Source organism: Lipotes vexillifer, unplaced genomic scaffold (genome assembly GCF_000442215.2).
Source record: "Lipotes vexillifer unplaced genomic scaffold, Lipotes_vexillifer_v1.1 scaffold657, whole genome shotgun sequence".
Classification (NCBI taxonomy): Eukaryota; Metazoa; Chordata; class Mammalia; order Artiodactyla; family Lipotidae; genus Lipotes; species Lipotes vexillifer.
The window spans coordinates 1,180,626-1,200,576 of record NW_006774518.1 but is presented as its reverse complement, the minus strand read 5'-3'; the positions used below and the strand labels follow the sequence as shown (position 1 = coordinate 1,200,576).

The following is a 19,951-nucleotide window of genomic DNA, read 5'->3' as shown; positions in this document are numbered from 1 at the left end:
CTACACGTCACTTGCACTTAGCAAGCAGTGACTTGGAGAGGAAGAATCGGGAGCGGAGAAGAGGGGGCTGGGAGTGTAGAGTTCAGCTACACAGTCAGTCACATCGCTCTCAAAATCCTAAAACACCAATGTCAAGGTCGCTGTAAAGTCTCCGATCAGACAACCACAGGGGTAGAGCCCCTTGGAGTGGGGGACGGGGAGAGGCGGGATGGTCCTCTGCTGGCCACAAGGTGTTCCCTGGATCCAGGTACAATCCTCCTTAGGTGAAGAGCCTTACGGTTCCAGAGGACCACCCGTTGACCACTCCCTGCCCACCAAGTGCCTGATTTCCAGTGCAATAGGTCGTCAGCTCGCAAAGAGGGCGACACCTTCTTCCTTCTAGCCCGGTTCCTTCACCCAGCGATGACCCGCCCTTTCCCCCCTGTCGCATCCCCCGCGGGGACGAGCAGAGAGCTAGGTCTGAGGGCGGTCCCCTGATCGCGACTGCGGGCCACCTGAACGCCCAGAAGGCTTTACGGGGAGCTGACTGGGGGGATCGTGGTAGGATAAGGCAGGTGACGCTCGCAGATGCGCCTCTGATATTCCCAGGGGTAGGAATCGAAGCTCCTATTTTGTACAAAGAAAGCACAGAACTTTCTTAATATTTTTTGGAAATGAGAAAAACGTTTGATTAAAACGTTTGGAGGTAGTGTGAGAGCCTTCTAGGATGCAGCATTGTCTCTAATTTCTTTAGCAACGTGGGTTCAAATCCCACCGCCACATCCCAGCCCCCTCAGGTTGGCAAGTGGAACCCCAGTAAACAAGCTCTTCCTTAAAAGCTAACGGAAAATTCACACTTCGGGGAATTAGTTTAGGTGAGAAGAGTTCTTTCACCGAGGGCAAGAACCTAAGGGTGTGGGAAACTCTCCTAATCCAGTCCTTTCCTCTTTCCAATTCGTGAGTTTCTCAGAGACATCCAAACTACAGAACTACAATGAAATAATATTTTCTACCTAACAGACTGGTAAACAAACAAAAATTGTTTGTGGTAGCGTTGCCTAATTAGCACTTGAAGACATTGTATGAGTTTCCTGTGGCTTCTGTAACAAATTACCAGAGCTCAGTGGCTTAAAACAACAGAAATTTATTTTCCCACAGTTCTAGAGGCCAGAAGTCCAAAAAGTCAGTGTCACTGGGCAGAAATCAAGGTATTGACAGGGTCATACTCCCTGTTGAGGCAGTAGGGGAGAATCTGTCCTTGCCTCTTCCAGCTTCTGGTGGCAGCCAGCCTTCCTTGCTTTGTAGTTGCATTACTCCTACCTTTGTCTCTGTATTCACATTGTCTTCTCCTGTTCTGTCTCTGTGTACTCTCCCTATGCCTCTCTAGGACACTTGCAATGGCATTTAAGCTCCAACTGGATAATGAAGGATAAAGTCCCCATTTTGAGATCCTTAACTTAATCTCTTCTGCAAAGACTCCACCTTTTGTTTTTTGGTGGTTTTTTTTTTGGCCATATAAGGTAATATTTACAGCTTCCAGGAATTAGGATGGAGATATCTTTTGGAAGACCATTTTTTAGTCTACCCTACAATATTAACATATTGATTCCTCCACCCACAAGTAAGAGATTAACTGGTTATAACTTCAGTTTATTTCTCTGTAAAATGGGAATAATAATATGAACTTTCTTATATATTACTGAGAATATAATATGACAATGTAAAGAATTATAACAATATCTGGGGCTTAGTAAGAACTAAATGGCTGTTAATTCTCATTGTCACAGGAATGCTCTGTGCTGGCCAGGGTGTCAAGGAAACAGGCCCTTCCTTGGCTCTATAAGAGGGTAAATTAGTAACATTTAGGGAAGACTAAGACAGGAACCACTGAAATTACCATCACACATATGATTTGATTTAGCAATTGCACTTTTAGAAAGTTCTCTAGTACCCACCCTTATGAAATGCAGATATTATTTATTTCAACATTGTTTATATTGTTAAATGTGGCTGGTTAAATTTAAGATATATCCATAACATGGAATACTTTTGAGACAAAAGAAAAAGAAGCTCTTTCTATGTTGATATGAAAACCACGGCAAAATACGAGAAGTAATAAAGGCAAGATGCAGTAGAATAGGTCTGAAAAGTGCAAAATGTGAGGAAAATAATAGACTTCTACTGGTTTGCATGCAAAAAGTATACCTTTAAGGTAACTCCAGGCTCTAACATGTTTGCGTGAGGAACCAGAATCCGGTGCTGGGGGAAATGAAGTGGGATGAGGGTAGACTTTCACTGTATATCTATTTCAGTAATTTTGAACCATGTGGAAGTTTTACTTATTTCTGTACGAACATTTAAAAAACATTCAAAAGAATTCCCTTAGATACTAAATCCTGTTCTTCAATACAAACAATTGGCAGTCAGACTGTTTTTGTTTTTCCCTTAATTACCCCTGAAGTTGGAAGAAAATGTTTCCTTAACCTCAAGCAACTTTTTCATAGAAGCAGGTTTGATAACAAGGCTGGCAGCGGTGGGATTCGAACCCACGCCCCCGAAGAGACTGGAGCCTTAATCCAGCGCCTTAGACCGCTCGGCCACGCTACCACACAGCTAAACACTTTAAAGCTCTCTTTAACACTTTAAAAGACACAAGTCTGTTCTCTCGCGTGTTATTTTTTTTTTCTAGAGCATTTGCCACCACCACAACCACACCGCACCCACCCCACCCCCCGCCCCAGACAACTGTCATCCCACTACCAATAAAATCTGCAACTAGATTCCTACTTCGGGAGACACATTTTTGCCTCCTATGCTATGTTTGTGATACTCGAAAGTAAAGGGAGAAGCAGCCAATGCATAATATCCTTCAAAAGAAGAAAATCAGTAGTTACAAAAAATGATTAGAAATCACCACCGCCGATGCAGCACCGGAACTCTGAGGACGCAGAGATCAAGAGTCTCCGATTTGTCAACTGCGTTTGGGGGTCAGCAGCCTAGCTTCCTACCTAGAAAAAGGAAGCTCCCCTTCCCACTCACTCGGAACTTGAGTCAGGGTTTGTATGTCTGTGTGTGATTTCTTATTGAAGGCAACAACTGCGCAAGCAGACCTACTTTTTGCTGAATGTGATCATGGTCTTAATTTACAAAGTTCAGGGAGGGAATTAGTTTGCTTTTGGTGAGGGGCGTCCCATCCTCTCCAGGCCCAGAGAGGACGCGTTCTACCTGCTCCAACCCCACCAACGCGAACTGGACGAGTCCCTTGGTCTTTTTTCCCCGGTCTCTGCCTGCAGGCGGCTCACCCTCTCGCTGACGGGCCTGATCCATTATATGCTGTACCGTTTAAGTGAGCCTTAGTGCCACTGTTTCACATTGACTGTGTAGCCACAGGCCCACTGGCAAGTCACTTAAACTTATTGGGTCTTACTTTTCTCATACATAAACTGGAGACAATAATAAGACTTGCCTAAAGTGATAGATAGCTAGATAGATAGGTAGATAGATAGATAGATAGATAGATAGATAGATAGATGGTCAATACATGTAAGATACATATAAATTGCTTAAAAGAGTACCTCGCCCATAATAAGCACTTAATACAGTTTGCTATCATCATTTGTATCACTTACTAGTATTCATTGAACAACTTTTTTGTGTGTGTCAAGTGTTCAGTCTTTTAAATAATACTGTGAGATATTATCCCATTTTACAGATAATGAAGTTTTTTAAATTGGCATATTCCCAAGAAAACCAAGTGAATTATTTTTCCTAACTTAATAGATGGCACATACAAGATTTATACTTCAGTCCTACAGTTTCCATTTTGGGACCGTTTCTACTTTGCCGGATTGAAATCCAGTATATTCTTTCTCCATTCTCAATCATCTCACCTCATCTCTTCCACCTTAACTCGCCTCTGTTTACATTATTCTGGACTTCTAGCCAGAAGAGAAGGGCCTTCAGGTCATAGCCGTGGTCATGATCAAAGACATCGATTGTAAGAGGAACACTGGCAGGCAAGGAAGTTCCAGAGCTAGATAAGGAGACAGCAGCTTTGCCCTCAGCAGAGCTAAACATTTTTGTGTGTCCTTCATTGTTGCAGTCTGAAAATCTTCATGCCTGTGGACCCAGCTCAGGCCCCTCGTATCTGTATGTCACTTTCTACACATGTTGTGAAGTGGGACAGTGTGAAATCTAATGAAGTCTAATGTCTCCCAGCAGTAAGTGGTGTTTAAGGCATAATGGAAAAAAAATTCACCATGTGCCATATTTAATCAAGGATAAAATCCTGAAATACTTTTGATCAATCATTGTGACATACTCGGAGCAATGGTAAACATATGCCCTAGCACACACTCTTATTTTTCACTCTATTCGAAAACTATAACTTCCTAGAAAGTTCGTATAAACATGAAAGAGAGTCTATAGTTCTAACGAAAAAAAGGTAATCCAGTGCCTTCTTAGCGCAGTAGGCAGCGCGTCAGTCTCATAATCTGAAGGTCCTGAGTTCGAGCCTCAGAGAAGGCAAGAGAGTTTTGTCACTTCTACAGACTGTCGTTTGAGAAAAAAACACGGTAGTAAACAAAATTATTCCACTAATCGAGCTCTGCGGTGTGAAATGTAGGTACTAGGACTAACTCCCAGTCACTCAATCTGATGTGATTATACATGGGGCTGTAGTCCTTCAAGAAATTCAGCAGGTTTCTTTAGTACCAGTTTCCTTTGGCAGCAAGACAGTTTTTCAATACGTTGACTACAGTGCACACCCATACCATAAGTCTGTATTAACTATTTGCTGCCGTAGAAAATTAGCAAAAACTTATCACCTTAAAATAGCAAAATTTATTATTTATCAGTTCTGGAGGTCAGAAGTCTGAAATGGGCCTTAAGGGGCTAAAATCAAGGTGTGGCAGAGCTGCCTTCTTTCTAGAGGCCCTGGAGAGAAACCATTCTTTGCTTTTTTCCAGCTTGTAGATGATGCCCCTATTCCCTGGCTCATGTTCACATCACTCTGACCTCTGCTTCTGTTGTCTCATCTCCTTCTCTTACTCTGACCCTCCTACCACCCTCTTATAAGGACCTTATGATTACATTGAGCCAATCCAAATATCCAAGATAATCTCCCTATCTCGAGATTCTTAACTTAATCACATCCCTTTTGCCTTGCAAGATAGCACATTCACAGGTTTTAGAGATTAGGAAAAGGACATCTTAGTCTACCTGCTGGTCCCCAAAGATTCACACGCATCCCACATGGAAAAATATTAACCCCATTCCAAGTTGCCCCCAAGTCTTAACTCATTTTCAGCATCGACACATCTAAATTTCATCAGTTCAAAAATTGCGAATATCATCACCTAAATTTGGAATGAGTGAGGCTCTGTGTATAATCAATTCTGGGCACAATTTTTACTTTATTGATTGCTTACTTATGTGCTAGATATTCTTCTAAAATATTTTATGTGTATTTACCCCTCAAATCCTCCCATTAACTCTATTAGGTAGTCCTACTACTATTTCCGTTTCACACAGGAGCAGAGTGATGACCATTGAGATAAAGCAATTTGCCAGAGGTCCCTTAGCTAATAAGTGGAGCAGCTGAGGTTTGAATACAGGCAGTGTGAACTAGTTCAATAAAGCCCTAATCAAAATGAATGGAGGTGAGATCCAGGCATTGTTGGGAGTCAGTTTTCTGATTATTCAGTATTGCTACTCATGGTTCTTAGAGTAATAATAGTAGCCACTTTGTAACTATTTCTCATTAAAAAGTTAAAAAATAATTTTTTAACATTTGCCAGTGATTTTACCAAAGGACAGGATGACACTCTTTGGTTACTCTGCCTCCACCCTATACTCTTCCCATATTCTTTCATTGCTTTATTTTTCTCTGCAGACTTCATCAGTATCTTATATGCTTACTTATTTTACACACTCATTTCTTGATTTTCCGTGTCACCCCCCCACCAGGATGTAAGATACATAAGAGTAGAGCTTTTTGTTAGCTTTGTTCGCTGCTGTATTTCCTGCCCTTAGAAATATGCCTGGGGTGGTTACCAGAGGCAGGGATTGGGGGTGGCGGGCAAAATAAGTGAAGGTGGTTAAAGGTACAAACTTCCACTTATGAGATAAATAAGTCCTGAAGATGTAATGCACAGGTTGGTGACTATAGTTAATGATACTGAATTGTATATTTAAAAGTTGCTAAGAGAGTAGATCTTAAAAGTTCCCATAACATGGGGGAAAAAATGTAACTGAAAATAAAAGGAAAGAAAGAAAGAAGAAGAAAGACAGAAATATGCCTGGTACATAAAAGACCATCAGTTTACGCTGTTGAATTAATTGATGAATGAATGGGAGACAAAAAGACACAGAAGTTCCATAAATCTTTAGGGCTGAAATTCAAATTACTTTAGATATCTGGCAGAATTGTCCAACTTGCTCTTTTCTCACAGCAACTTTGTCCTAGCTCTAGAATGTTTGTGTTTAGGACATTTTTCCTTCCAGTTGATCATCATTCCTGAAGTATTCTAGTGTTTTCCTTAAGAGAAATAACATGGGAATATACTGTTCAAAATGGCAAGCATGCCCCTGCAGACATCCAAATTTTCCTTTATAGCTAGTAGTGGATTCATTGTTCGTTAATTTATCTTATTTAATGAAATCAATTTTAGAGCTGGAGACTGTTAGACTCTAGAGAGATTATACATATCTTCCTGTTTGGGTACTTTAAACTGTAACACATTATAGGTGCTCAGAAACATTTTATCACAGTTCAATGCAAAACCTATTTGAAAAGTTATTGAGGTAAAGTCACATGCAGTATTCTTTGGAGGTGGTTTGCATTTGAATTGTCATCTCCCTAAGAATCTACTTCTCTTCAGAAGTAAGGAATCTGAGCAAATTGCAGTCGAATAACTTGTAATGTGTCTGATTGAGTTCTAGCGCTGTAAGTTTGGTGAGAATTTGTGGGGGATTAGTAGGAAGACAAAATTAACTCGCCAATAGAAAATAAATTTTCAGGAAGAGTTGACTTCCGGGTAAAACACAAGGCCCTACTGGGAGTCGAACCCAGGATCTCCTGTTTACGAGACAGGCGCTTTAACCAACTAAGCCATAGAGCCCCCTGGAAGGTGAGTGCACAGCCGAATCTACCCCATTTTACTTCGATTGGGTGAAAAAAATGACTTTACACTGTCCAGTGTTAATCTGTTGCCTTTAGGAAATATGCCAACTCCAGGGAGATGCTTCACTTCCTCGGAACGCACTAGAGACAGAAAAATACGAAAGGAAAAGTAATAGGCAGGTGTAGCGTTAGACAAAGGATTTTTCTGTTACCCCAAGGAAAAGCGTTACAGAAAGTCGAGGCTAGGAAATAAGTGGTAAATACTCTTACAAGGAAATATGTCTTTTAAAAACTATACGTAATTTTTAAAAAAAACCTTCAAGGATTTGCATGAAATAACTGGCCATATGTGACAAAGTAACTCATTTGAGGTACCTGAAGGTGCCGGATTGCTGAGAGGAGGAACGTGCATCTCTCGGGTGGAGCCGAGGAGGCTGGGCGTTAAGGCCGTCTTCCTTCAGCTACAGGTGTCAGCCCGTTTAGTTTCCCTCCAAATCCCGTGCTGTCATTCTCAAGAGCACAGTCAAGATCTGTTGTAACAACCTTCCACCTGGAGCCTCTCAGGAGGGGTATGGAGGTGGGAGTGCGGACAGGGAGGCAGGAACCTCTGCAGCTTCCGCCTCCGAGAATTTGGTGAGCATCTGAAAAAATCCAACCAGGAAAAAGGCTGTTTACTTCAGTTCCCCCCAGTTTTTGTCCTCCTCTGTTCCTCTCGGACTAGGTTTTCACACTCAGGTACTTCGGAAAATCAGTTCGTAGAAGAGGTAACGCCTTCTCCCCTCTAACTCGGTCCCTGCACACCACGGTGACCCACCTTCCCCGCACATCCCAGTCGCATCCCCTCGGGGACGAACAGAGAGCAAGGCTGGAGGGCTCTGGACCACTTCGCGGCTGCGCGCCCCCAGAAGGCCCCGCGTGGGTGGGGGAAGAGCCGTGGGAGTCGGGATGAGTCTGGGGGCCCCCAGGACAGGCGGGAACTGGGACCACTGAGGTGATGCGGGCAGGGAGGCCGGGACGGGAGAGGGGAGACCCGAGGGCCAGTCCAGACTGCGTTCGCAGGGTCAGAACACGCAGGACCCAGGTGGGTACGAAGACGCGCATCACGCATCCCAGCCCTGAACTTCGGGAATTCAGGCCATAAACATATTCAGCAAAGAAGTGGGTCTATCGCACAGATGTTTCTTTCTATAGTCTTTTACAACAGGGTCTTTATTAAAAGGTCTGGGCTCGAAGTCCAGGTGGTTAGGGATGCGGGGGCAGGGAGTGGGGAGGGGAGTTCGTCTGCTTTCCGGTTGCGGACAAGAAATATAACTTCTCTCCGCCGACGCCTAAACTCAGCCGGCAAATCTGAGACTCATCTCAGGGTCGTCACAGTTCCAAAGCCAGGTCGGCCATGGTGATTTTCAAACGTTTTCTCAATGGTTGATTTTTCTAGACTCTAATGGATTTATTCTGTCTATCTCCTCGTTCTCATGAGAGACCGCGCCAGAGGCGAAACTCGGGGGTGCTGGGTCCGGGTTGGACGGACAGAGAGGCGACCACCCGAAACCGAATTTTGCTCTTTCTCGGTAGCTGGGAAGATTCATTACAGCGCAGAGAATCAGGGAGGATGGAGCACCTGATATTTGGTGCGTGGGAATCTAGGAATAGTATGAGCATACAATTTTAACTCTAATTTTGCCTGCTTGAAGGACGTGAAGTTCCCGACGAGTGTCTGTTGAAAGGGAGTGGAGAAGGTAATATACACAAAGTTCACACTGAATTTACTTTCCTTATATGTCTTCTGAGCATTAGAAATAGCTGTAATTTGCTTTTTTTTTTCATGTACATAGAGGTAAATTGCCTAAGAGATCCAAAGCGTTGGGGGAGGGCGCTAGTCTCTTGGGGTACAGAGATTCAAATCTCACCCCTGCCAATCATTTTTCTACAGACCTTTCCATAAAGGGGAGAGAGCCCTTCCAGTCGCATTTTTGGGAGTTGATAATTTGGCAGAGACGTGTTCAGGGAAGAACTTTGTCTTTACCATAATAAATTAAGGTTCAGTTAAAAAAAAAAAAAGCTTTCCCCATATTTCCCCTCATTTTTCAGATCTTTGGTCAAGACTTGTAGTCCAAAAGGATAGACTTTTCTTTTTGTAATAAGATTTTATGTTGTATATGTAACATTTTGGCAAGTCCCAAACCTGAAAAAGTATCAAACAGACCCTCCTTACCCCTCACCACCATGCCCCCGCTCCCTGCTCCCCAGTCTCCCACCTCATCTCCACCTCCCAGAGAGGGAGCCTTACAGCCTTACAGACACACATACTCATTTTTGTGTTTCCTTCCAAGGACAAGTGCATGCATATAGCATTAACCCACTCTTTACTCAATGAGAGTATCAAACACACTCTTGTGCACCTTAATCACTTCTACTATCTTGGATTGACTCCACAGAGAAACATAAAGAACAGGATTTTTGTTAAAGACACAGGCCAAGGTAGAGGACTAGCAGGGAAGAGGGCTTAGAGAAGCCTGACTAAAGTTTGGTCAAAAAGGAAGTCTGTCAGATAATACACCTTGAATTTGGACCCAGGTGGAAACCACAAAGGTCAGAACCTGAGGAAACAGGAAACCAAGGGGCTGAATTGTCCATGTCAGCCCTGGGGTCCTAGGAACACCTAATGGCTGAGTGGGGGAGGCACTGTAGCCGTGGTCATGCAGAGGACATGGTAGCCACATGGAACACTAGAGAGATTTTCCTCATCCATCCTTTGTCAAAATTTCAGTACCTTCTGCTGCTTCTCCATTCCCTAGAGCAGTGGTCTTCAAATTTTAGCCTGTACTAGTATCACCTGGAAGGCTTTTTAAAACACAGATTGCTGTTCCCATCCACACTGGGGCATCCCCACCCTCCCCAACCCTCATTTATGATTCAGTAAGTCTGAAAGTGGTCTAAAAACTGCATTTCTAACAAGTTCTCAAGGGATGCTGTTGGCTGCTGGTCAGGGGACCATGCTTTGAGAATCAATTCCCTAGAGATAGAAGGCAAGAAAGAGAAAATGTTGACCGAGTGAGGGCCTCTACTGGGGATTGCTCCGAATAATGAGTTGTTCGTGCAGGGTAGTAGATGGTCTCCATGGCCTGATTCAGGTGTGCTTGAAGGATTGTCCATCCATCCCTACCTGCTCTGAGTGTTGGCTCCGAATGGCCCATAGCTGCCCCTTTTTCAGAGTATTACCTTCAGCTGCCATATTCGTCAGAGAATTTCCTTCAGCCAAAGGGAGCTGTCTCACATCGGTTATGCCCCTGGGGCTTGAGGGTGAGCCCATAGCTAAGGATTGACAGACATGAGTTACAAAAGGCCATCTCTCTTCAAGATGGAAATAATTATAGTGCAATTTACCTGAAGCTAAATTCCATCAGAAATTGCATCCTTACTTCTCTCTTTACCCTGCCCTATTCTGCTTCACTGATTCCCTCTTCTGAGACCACTCTCTCAGTAAATTATGTGTACCTGACTGCTAGTCACAGCTTCTGTTTTCTGAGACCCGAAGCCAAGTCAAAGAGTATTCACGAGACCACAGAGCAAGATTCAATGTGCTGGCTATGGGAGGGACTTTGGCTACTCTTTATCAGATTTGGGGAATCCAGCTTCCAGAACTAACACGGGCACTCTCAAAGTCCAACAACCACCAGTGTCCATGCAGTCTACAGGGAAGATACTACATCTATGCAATAACTGTCATGGGGGAGACAGTATTGGGGCCTTACTTCCAGGGATGGGCTGCTTAACAAACTGGGAGTAGGATGATTAGAGAAGGTCTGAGTCCTGGTTCTCTGAACTTTAGAACATCCCTGTCCTGTCCAGGGGCTCTCCTCAAAGGTTTTGTGATTAGCAGAGCCTTAGTGATTTTAGATGCCTACTAGGTGGTTTGTTGGGGTAGTAGATTTATGCAACAACACTAGTCTTAGATTCAATTAGCTCAAGTCTATCTAATTTAAATGATAAATTGTGGCAACCTCTGGTTCGAGGAAAACATTTGCAGCAATAGTAGTGCCAGTAATGATGATGATGATCACCATGATAGTCATTGTAAAGTTTTTTTAAAAAAAAAAAAATAAGCTGTGGGGTTTCCCTGGTGGTGCAGTGGTTAAAGAATCCGCCTGCCAATTCAGGGGACACGGGTTCGATTCCTGGTCCGGGAAGATCCCACATGCCATGGAGCAACTAAGCCCGGATGCCACAACTACTGAGCCTGTGATCTAGAGCCCGTGAGCCACAACTACTGAACCCGTGAGCTACAACTACTGAAGCCCGCGAGCCTAGAGTCCATGCTCTGCAACAAGAGAAGCCCGCGCACAATGAAGAATACTGGCCGCAATTAGAGAAAGCCCACACACAGCAACAAAGACCACATGCAGCCAAAAATTAAAAAAAAATCTGCCATCAATTAAATTAAATTAATTTATTTATTTGGTCGTGCCGCGCGGCTTGTAGGATCTTAGTTCTCCAACCAGGGATTGAGACCGGGAATTGAACCCAGGGCCACAACAGTGAAAGCCCGGAATCTTAATCACTCGCCCTCCAGGGAACTCCCTCATAGTAAAGTTTTAACTGCTATAACAGACTAGCGTTCCTGAGACCCTCCTGGGCAGTCTGCCCCTCCCAGAATGTTCTGCCTGTGACTTTCCTTGGGGACTAAAGTCTGTTACATGAATTGGTGGGGAAGGGAGAAGTGGAAAGCTATAACCCTTGATCTTCTCTTTATAAAGACTATCATCATCATCATCATCATCATCATCATAATCTGCAACATTCTGATTAGGACTGCTGCTTCCACACCTGCCCCTCACCTGCACTCATCTCCCAGTGCAAGGAAATTTGATTTTCATTTCTCTGTTCTTGGCTCTCCCCAGAACAACCTTTCTTTTCTCTTCAGGGCAGCCACTGGAGGGCACCAGGAATATGACATCTGGATTTTCCAGAGCAGTGGCAGGACTGAGATCTCTCCTGACACTCAGGCATAATGCACTCAGGTTGAAGCTACAGTCCTCCACCTTCATCAATTTAGGTCTTTACTATGTAACAGGTGATATTGTTCCCCTGGAGAATTCACTTTTCTCCAGCAACTACAGTATCCTGGTTTGGGCTGAACCAGTATCTTGAGAGAATTCTATACATTGTGTCATCCCATTCTCCTCCACCCACTTCCTGCACCTTGAGTATTCTGATCTGAAAATAGTAACAGATTTGGAACCCTTCTGAGGACTGTTAAGGTTCCTGGAGGTTCTCAAGAACTGCAGAGATTTCAAAGAAACTACAAAATGAAACACACATTTCTCAACACCACTGTAGCTGGTTCTGTAATCCCCTCACTGCCCTAACTGCCATAGTGCCTAGTAAAAGACTTATGACATCTCAAATCCTGTGGGTTATGGCCAAGGACAGCCAGGCTTCTTTTTTTTTTTTAATCCATTTTTTCTTACTAGATTTTGAGTTCAAGAAGACAAAACATCCAAATATTTTCCATTTCTCATGAGTGTCTATCACCTATGAATTTTTAGAGTCTTAAGAATCACTTTCCTGGTCATTTCTGGCTTAGTCTGTCAATTTTCATGTTGCTGTTTAAAGATTGTCAGGGGCCACATTTCTGTTTAGGTACTAAACAGGATTATAATGTTTGACATTACTCACTGATATTTAAATTCTGTGTACATTTTTTAGTGCAAAAAAATCTTTAAGTGCAAGTACCTACATTCATAGTAATTTGTGAAAAGGAAAAGAAAAACACCTATTTTATTCCTCATGCAATCTTCTCTTTCCTGTTTCTGATATTCTGAAATCTGCCTTCATATAAAAGACTGAACTTTAATTATAAAACAACATGGGCTAGATAAGGCTGCCAGCATGTTCTTTACTCCTGTGATTAGGAGTGGGTTTTGTTATGCTTTTCTTCTAATTTAATGTGATTTTAGATTTTTAACAGTGAACAGAAATTAATTTTGTAAACAGAAATATATGCATATTTGTTGAGAGAGAGAGGAGAGAGATTTTTTAAGAAGCAAGGATTCCTCTCACATAGCGGTTCCCCAGGAGACCTGAATGGGGGGAGGGTACAGGGGGCTGACTCCAAGAGGTCTGTGTTCATGTCACAGCAACTCTATGGGCAGCCAGTCCCACCCAGTGTTCTTGGATGGGCCAAAAAAAGGACTAGAGCACTTCTGAGAAAACCAAAATACTAAAGAGCTAGGTGAGGTAGTCAAGGAAACAGAAACAAAGTAAGAGAGGAAGTGATATGACTCCACCCAAAATATGGGACTGGAAAAACACCAACAGGAAGCCAGATGCTGCAGAATTTTTTAAAATTTGAGATAGTGATAATGATGAGTTTAAAGGGTGAGGAAAAGGCCCATCATTCAGAAAGAAGGAACATCCCTGCCCAGGTGCCATGACCTGAATGCACTAAGGGACAGGCACCAAGGAAGCTTTCTGGTAGGGTCCGACCCACAGGGGCTTTGGGATCCACCATCATGGAGATGCCCCTCCTTTCATGTGAGTTGAGGTTTCTGCTCTCACTCTGCTTTCAGAGATCCTACAAGAGAACTACAATGTCAGGGAACTACAGGAAAATTAACCAGGGAGAGGAAGAGTTTAACGTTGCATGCCTGTTTTGGAGGAGGGAAGAGGCTATTAAGGAGATCTTGAGAGTTTTGCTGCCAGTTTCTGTTTTCTTTAAACCTTCAGGATGTGGAAGGAGGGTGTCAGGACTGCTGGGGATTACTTTTTTAGGGACATGGGTAGTCCGAACCATCTACCTATAATATGATTTTCCTTTGGAATGGAGTGGAATAAACTTGATACTTTGGGATCAGACAGTTGGGAGTTAGGTTTTCTTTCCCTTAATCTACACACACACACACACACACACACACACACACACACACACACGCACACACAGGTATTTGGGCCGTACAGGATGTTTTGGTCATGTGGAAGCTGGGTAGGATGGAATCTGGAGCAAAGATGGATCCTTAAACGTGTTATTTAGGTAGGAGGCAACTTCTGATGATGTCTGGCCCTTCCTATTTGCTTTTGAACTGCTTCATGTACTCCAGGATGTCTGACTTGACTGTGCTGATGGAAGCCCAGTGGAACCAGTGCATGATAGGGACTCCATCAGGCCAACCAGGAACTTCTCAAAGTTCCAGTGGATGTCATGGACCTTCATGGGCTCCCAGAAGAGTTGGCTTGATGAGCCAAAAATATCAGAGGTTGGAGGGCAGGAGTTCTGGAGCAGAGATATGGAAACAGCAAGACAGTTTTTTTTCTGCTTCTGTGTGGTCCAGTCTTATCCCTACCCCTAGAAATTCTACTCACCATTATATATCTCAGTATATTAACTACTTGACATGCTCCTAATGAACCACAGACATTTCAATACATCACTACCAGTACAATCAAACAACCAAGAGCTAGAGGGTATGATAGCAAATAGAAAAATTTCCTCCTTTCCCTGTCTCCCCCTCACTCCCATGATTATATCACGGTGCTTCAATGAAAGACTATCTTCTGTTTTCTTTGGTAAATCCTAACATTTCTTTAGCTTCAGTTTCTTTAGCTGAAAAAAAAGGGGTCCTTCCATTCTGGGCTTATGTGGTTCTAACACTCTGTGACTCTAAAGTTAATTACCACATGACACTCTACATATCTATTTCTATGTCTCTCTGATTAGATATGAATTCCTTCAGGGAAGAGATTATGCCCTATTAATATTTGTTAACTCATTGTGTAGCACAGTTCTTGCACACAACCAGGGATTTTATAAATGATTGTTGAATGAATGAATCATTACCATTCTGTAGGGAAGGTCAGTCTATGTTAGAGCAATCATATGTTATATGTTTCCTCTACTTGAAGCTAAAGACTCACAACAGATATTGCCATGATCCATGAACTGAGCATTTCTTTCCAAGGAGTCCAAACTCGGTCCTAGACTTGAGCCCCACACTTTCAGGGCATCTCTACCTACCTGACCAATCCTTGCCAGGTTTATGTTTGCTTACCTTCAGGAAGCTAAAGACCTTTGTTCTTTTCCTCCATTCACATCCCCTTTCTCAAAGAGCTGAAAATTGGGAACAAAGCCACCACCTGGACGTACATACCTGCAATGAACCAGAGTATTCCTGAGAGTATCCAAATTAAGAAAAGGATGGATAATAATGGCCACCACAACTTAACCACAAAAGGAAATTAGAGGTAAAGAAAGAGAGGCCGTAGACAGGGAAGGTGAGGAAAGAGGTCTTTGGGAATCAGAACTTCATGCACAGGCTTTAGGGAACCAATGGAGAATTCCAAGAAAATTGGAAGGCAAAATATTACTCAGCCATAAAAAAGAATGAAATAATGCCATTTGCAGCAATAGATGGACCTAGAGATTGTCATACTGAGTGAAGTAAGTCAGACAGAGAAGGACAAATATCGTATGATATCGCTTATCTGTGGAATCTAGAAGACAATTACACAAATGAACTTATTTACAAAACAGAAATAGAGTCACAGATGTAGAAAGCAATCTCATGGTAACTGGGGGGGGGATAAATAGGGGGATTGGGATTGACATATACATACTACTATATATAAAATAGATAAGTAATAAGGAGCTACTGTATAGCACAGAGAACTCTACTCAGTACTCTGTAATGACCTATATAGGAAAAGAATCTAAAAAGAGTGGATATATGTATATGTGTAACTGATTCACTTTGCTGTACAGCAGCAACTAACACAACATTTGAAATCAACTATACTCCAATAAAAATTTTTAAAAAAGAAAACTGGAAGGTTAGGATTCTTGATTCATTTCTATTTCCTGTATCTTCTCCTTTTTCCTGTGCTTCTTTTCCATTAGATTTCCCGTAGTCTTACCATTAAAGTACTGAAAGGTAGAGAGAATTATTGAGCACTGCCGGTAGGGCAAGACTGAATTCAAAGCATCATAATGATGTTCTTGAACCCATTAATCTGTCAGTCACCCCAGAAATCTCCAGAATAAGAAGCCTCTAGGTAGAATGTGGAAGGAAAATCCTGACAGGGTCTTGCAGGGTCCCAAGCAGGCACTTACTTAAGCCCCAAAAGGATCTCTGAGTTTTTTGCTGGTTCTTGTTTTCCAAATTGGTTGCAGGGAAAGCCCAACACAAGTACACCAAAAGGCTTCAGCTCCTCCTGTAGTGCATTCAGTTCTGTAAGTAGAGAGTGAACTGCATGGATAGCCTGGCCAGCAGCCCTACCTTGAGCAGTAAAAGACCACTGATTTATCCATTTATCACATGAGTAAGCTGAGGACTATGAAGGGGAAGGTTCAAGATTACAGAGATTTAGGAAACAGAGCAAAAAGCTAGAACATAGGTTTCCAGAAGCGCATCCCAATAGCTGCCATTTTTCTTGTGCAATAGCTCCCATAAGTGGCTCTTCATCATCCAATAGGAGCCCTCCTTTAAAAGCACAGATTGGTTAGTACTCTGTGTGTGTGTTTTGGGGGGAGGGGGGGTTCTTCTTGATTCCAAAGAGAAGTTAGATTTAAATGCCATTGCCTTCCTTAGTTGATGGATTGATTGATTGATCAAAAATGTTTTAAGGAAAGGCAAACAAAATGGACATGCTACCCGCTTCCTCTCACTATGCCCCATGATGACACAACCTGACACTCCAGTCACCTTCCCAGGAGCACACTTTGGTGCTCTAACCTAGGAGTTGTTGAGGGAAATCAGTGAGATGCTAAGCTTAGCTCCAGAGCATTCTCTGCCTTTTTTTCAGTTCCAGTGACATAACTGATGTCATTTCCCTGGAACACTCACTGGGATTCTAGGCTATAAACTCCAAACTGCTCTTTACCACTGCCAGGAAGCTTTCCAACTCTCTGTCTGGACTTGTACCATTATTTCCAACTTTAGCCATTTTCAGTTCAGATTTACTGATTCCATGACCAGCACCAGCCAGTCCTATTCAGACTCAGCTCTATCTGCTGGCATCTCCCCCAAGGACCTCTTCTTAAAAGGAAGTGCCTTCTTCTTTTTATATATTTATTCAGTTACTATCCCTCTTATCTTTAGCCATCAAGAATATTTCCTTCTTGGGCTTCCCTGGTGGCGCAGTGGTTGAGAGTCCGCCTGCCGATACAGGGGACATGGGTTCGTGCCCCGGTCCGGGCCGATCCCACGTGCCGCGGAGTGGCTGGGCCCATGAGCCATGGCCGCTGAGCCTGCGCGTCCGGAGCCTGTGCTGTGCAACGGGAGAGGCCACAACAGTGAGAGGCCCGCGTACCGCAAAAAAAAAAGAATATTTCTTTCCTGTTGCGGAAGTACCTAGCAAACTTTGGTTCTAGTCCTTTGGCAAGTTCCTTAAACTCTCAATGTCCTCATCTGGAGTAAAATTTGAATGAGATGCTCTTTATAATTTTCATGAACTAGTTTAATAAATTATAGCACAGCAATACAATGGAAAACTATATCCTACTTTTTTTTCTTTTTTTGGTCTTGTTCGTTTTTTGGCTGCGTCACATGGGATGTGGGATCTTAATTCCCCATACAGGGATGGAACCTGTGCCCCCTGCAATGGAAACACAAAGCCCTAACCACTGGACCACCAGATAATTCCCTGGAAAACTATATCTTAAAATGAATGAGGAAACTCATCATGTGGTGATACGGAATAATGTCAAAGATATTTTAGTATGTTAAAAAGCACTGTGTGGAATCATTTGTGCGTATGTGTGTGTGTGTGTGTGTGTGTGTGTTTGTGTATGTGTGAGAAAGAGAGAGAGGAGACAGAGAAACTGATTTGCTTGCATATGCATTAAAGATTTATGCAGGGACTTCCCTGGTGGTACAGTGGTTAAGACTCAGAGCTCCCAATATAGGGGGGCTCAGGTTTGATCCCTGGTCAGGGAACTAGATCCCACATGCATGCCGCAACTAAGAGTTCACATGCTGCAACTAAGGAGCCCACGTGTCTCAACTAAGGAGGCTACCTGCTGCAACTAAGACCTGGCACAACCAAATAAATAAATAATAAAATAAATATTTTAAAAAATTTATGGAAATGTACACCACAAACTGATGACACTGGTTGCCCAAAGGGAAGGGACTGTGGAAGATTTCACTGTAAAGCCCTTTTGTACCTTTAAAATTTTGAATCTTGTGACTGTATTACCTATTCAATAAGTTTAAACTAAAACAGATATAAAAGCAGATTTATATTCCATGGAACTTGTTTACAACTCACAACTTTTTTTTTTTTTTTTTTTTTTTTTTTGCGGTACGCGGGCCTTTCACTGCTGTGGCCTCTCCCGTCGCGGAGCACAGGCTCCGGAAGCTCAGGCTCGGCGGCCGTGGCTCACGGGCCCAGCCGCTTCGCGGCATGTGGGATCTTCGCGGACCGGGGCACGAACCCGTGTCCCCTCCATCGGCAGGCAGACTCCCAACCACTGCGCCACCAGGGAAGCCCCACCTCACAACTTTTTAAGCTTACCATATTTTTCAAGCTTAACTTTTTGAAGGGAGGAAAATCCCCACTTGCTAAATGATACTAAACTATTGTTTAGCCTCTTATAATAAGATCCTGAGATTTTTATAAAAATTAAAAAAGTAGTCTTTAGCTTTTCAGGTTTTCCCTAGAGTTGATTGTACATAAAAATAATAAATATAATGTGACTCCCAAATTCTTTTAAATGTCTTGATCTTTTCAAAATCTGTAATTTGAGAGTATCTTTTTATGCACAATTTCAACATTAAAATGAAAAGTTCTTTAGCTTCTTTTGGTAAATGTGAATCATCTGGTTTTTGTTGTGCTTTGGTGGAGTGGGTATTTTAATATAATTTTTGCCTGAATTAAGCAGTCCCCACTGTCTTAGTCCATTCAGGCTGCTAAAACAAAATATCAGACTGGGTGGCTTGTAAATAAATGAGAAATTTATTTCTCACAGTTCTGGAACTTGAAAGTCCAAGATCATGGTGCCAGTACGGTAGGGTTCTGAACAAGACCCTCCTCCAGGGTGCAGACTGCCAACTTCTTCCTGTGTCCTCACATGGTGGAAGGAACTGGGGAACCCTGTAGGGTATCTTTTGTAAGAGCATTAAGCCCATTCGTGACGGTTTTACCCTCATGACCTGAGCACCTCCCAAAAGCCCCACTTCCTATTGCCATCACATTGGGCATTAGTTTCAATATATGGATTGTGGGGGGACACAAATATTCAAACTGTAGCACCGCTGAATGTTAATTTTCAAATATCAAAATTTGGTGAACTGGGACTTCCCTGGTAGTCCAGTGGGTAAGACGCTGTGTTTCCATTGCAGGGGGCCCCATGTTCAATCCCTGGTTGGGGAAATAGATCCCGCAAGCATGCCACAACTAAGGAGCCCCCCTGCTGCAACTAAGTGTCCGAATGTTGCAACGAAGATCCTGTGTGCCGCAACTAAGACCTGGCGCAGCCAAAATAAATTAATTAATTTTTAAAAATTTGGTGAACCATATAACTTAGAAGTGAGATTGCAATATGCCTAAATTTAAGTGGTGTTTAAAAAGGAGAAAATTGTTGGATTTCTTATTATTGGAGTGCCAATAAGACAAATTGATAGGACTTTATATTTTTGATCAGTTGACTAGATACTGATGTCAATATGGGAAAAAATTTCTTAAAATTCGTTCATGTATTATTTTGATCCATTTTTTTGTGGCGCTGGTATAATTAATCTTTCGAATTTATCTTGAACTTTTAAAAAGAGCTGAAAATAAAGTTCTTGGCATGTCAAAAACTGCATCTATCTCTAGTATAATCCATCTAAAACTTTAACCTTTTCTGGATCAGCA

At 42.7% G+C, this 19,951-nt stretch overlaps 1 protein-coding gene and 3 non-coding genes across 4 annotated transcripts in view; 1 reads left to right on the top strand and 3 right to left on the bottom strand.

The window, feature by feature from the left end:
* Window positions 1-2,504: 2,504 nt before the first annotated feature.
* Window positions 2,505-2,586, bottom strand: TRNAL-AAG (transfer RNA leucine (anticodon AAG)). Its single transcript has one exon. It is a non-coding gene; the product is annotated as a tRNA-Leu (tRNA).
* A 1,847-nt stretch (window positions 2,587-4,433) lies between these two features.
* On the top strand, window positions 4,434-4,506 carry TRNAM-CAU (transfer RNA methionine (anticodon CAU)). Its single transcript has one exon. It is a non-coding gene; the product is annotated as a tRNA-Met (tRNA).
* Window positions 4,507-7,026: 2,520 nt separating this feature from the next.
* Window positions 7,027-7,100, bottom strand: TRNAT-CGU (transfer RNA threonine (anticodon CGU)). Its single transcript has one exon. It is a non-coding gene; the product is annotated as a tRNA-Thr (tRNA).
* A 7,066-nt stretch (window positions 7,101-14,166) lies between these two features.
* GPX6 (glutathione peroxidase 6) overlaps window positions 14,167-19,951 on the bottom strand; it is a 9,143-nt gene continuing 3,358 nt past the window's right edge. Inside the window, 5 exon segments of the mRNA XM_007449233.1 lie at window positions 14,167-14,267; window positions 14,270-14,372; window positions 15,148-15,170; window positions 15,173-15,246; window positions 16,206-16,323. Of these exon segments, the coding sequence (XP_007449295.1) occupies window positions 14,167-14,267; window positions 14,270-14,372; window positions 15,148-15,170; window positions 15,173-15,246; window positions 16,206-16,323 (419 nt within the window).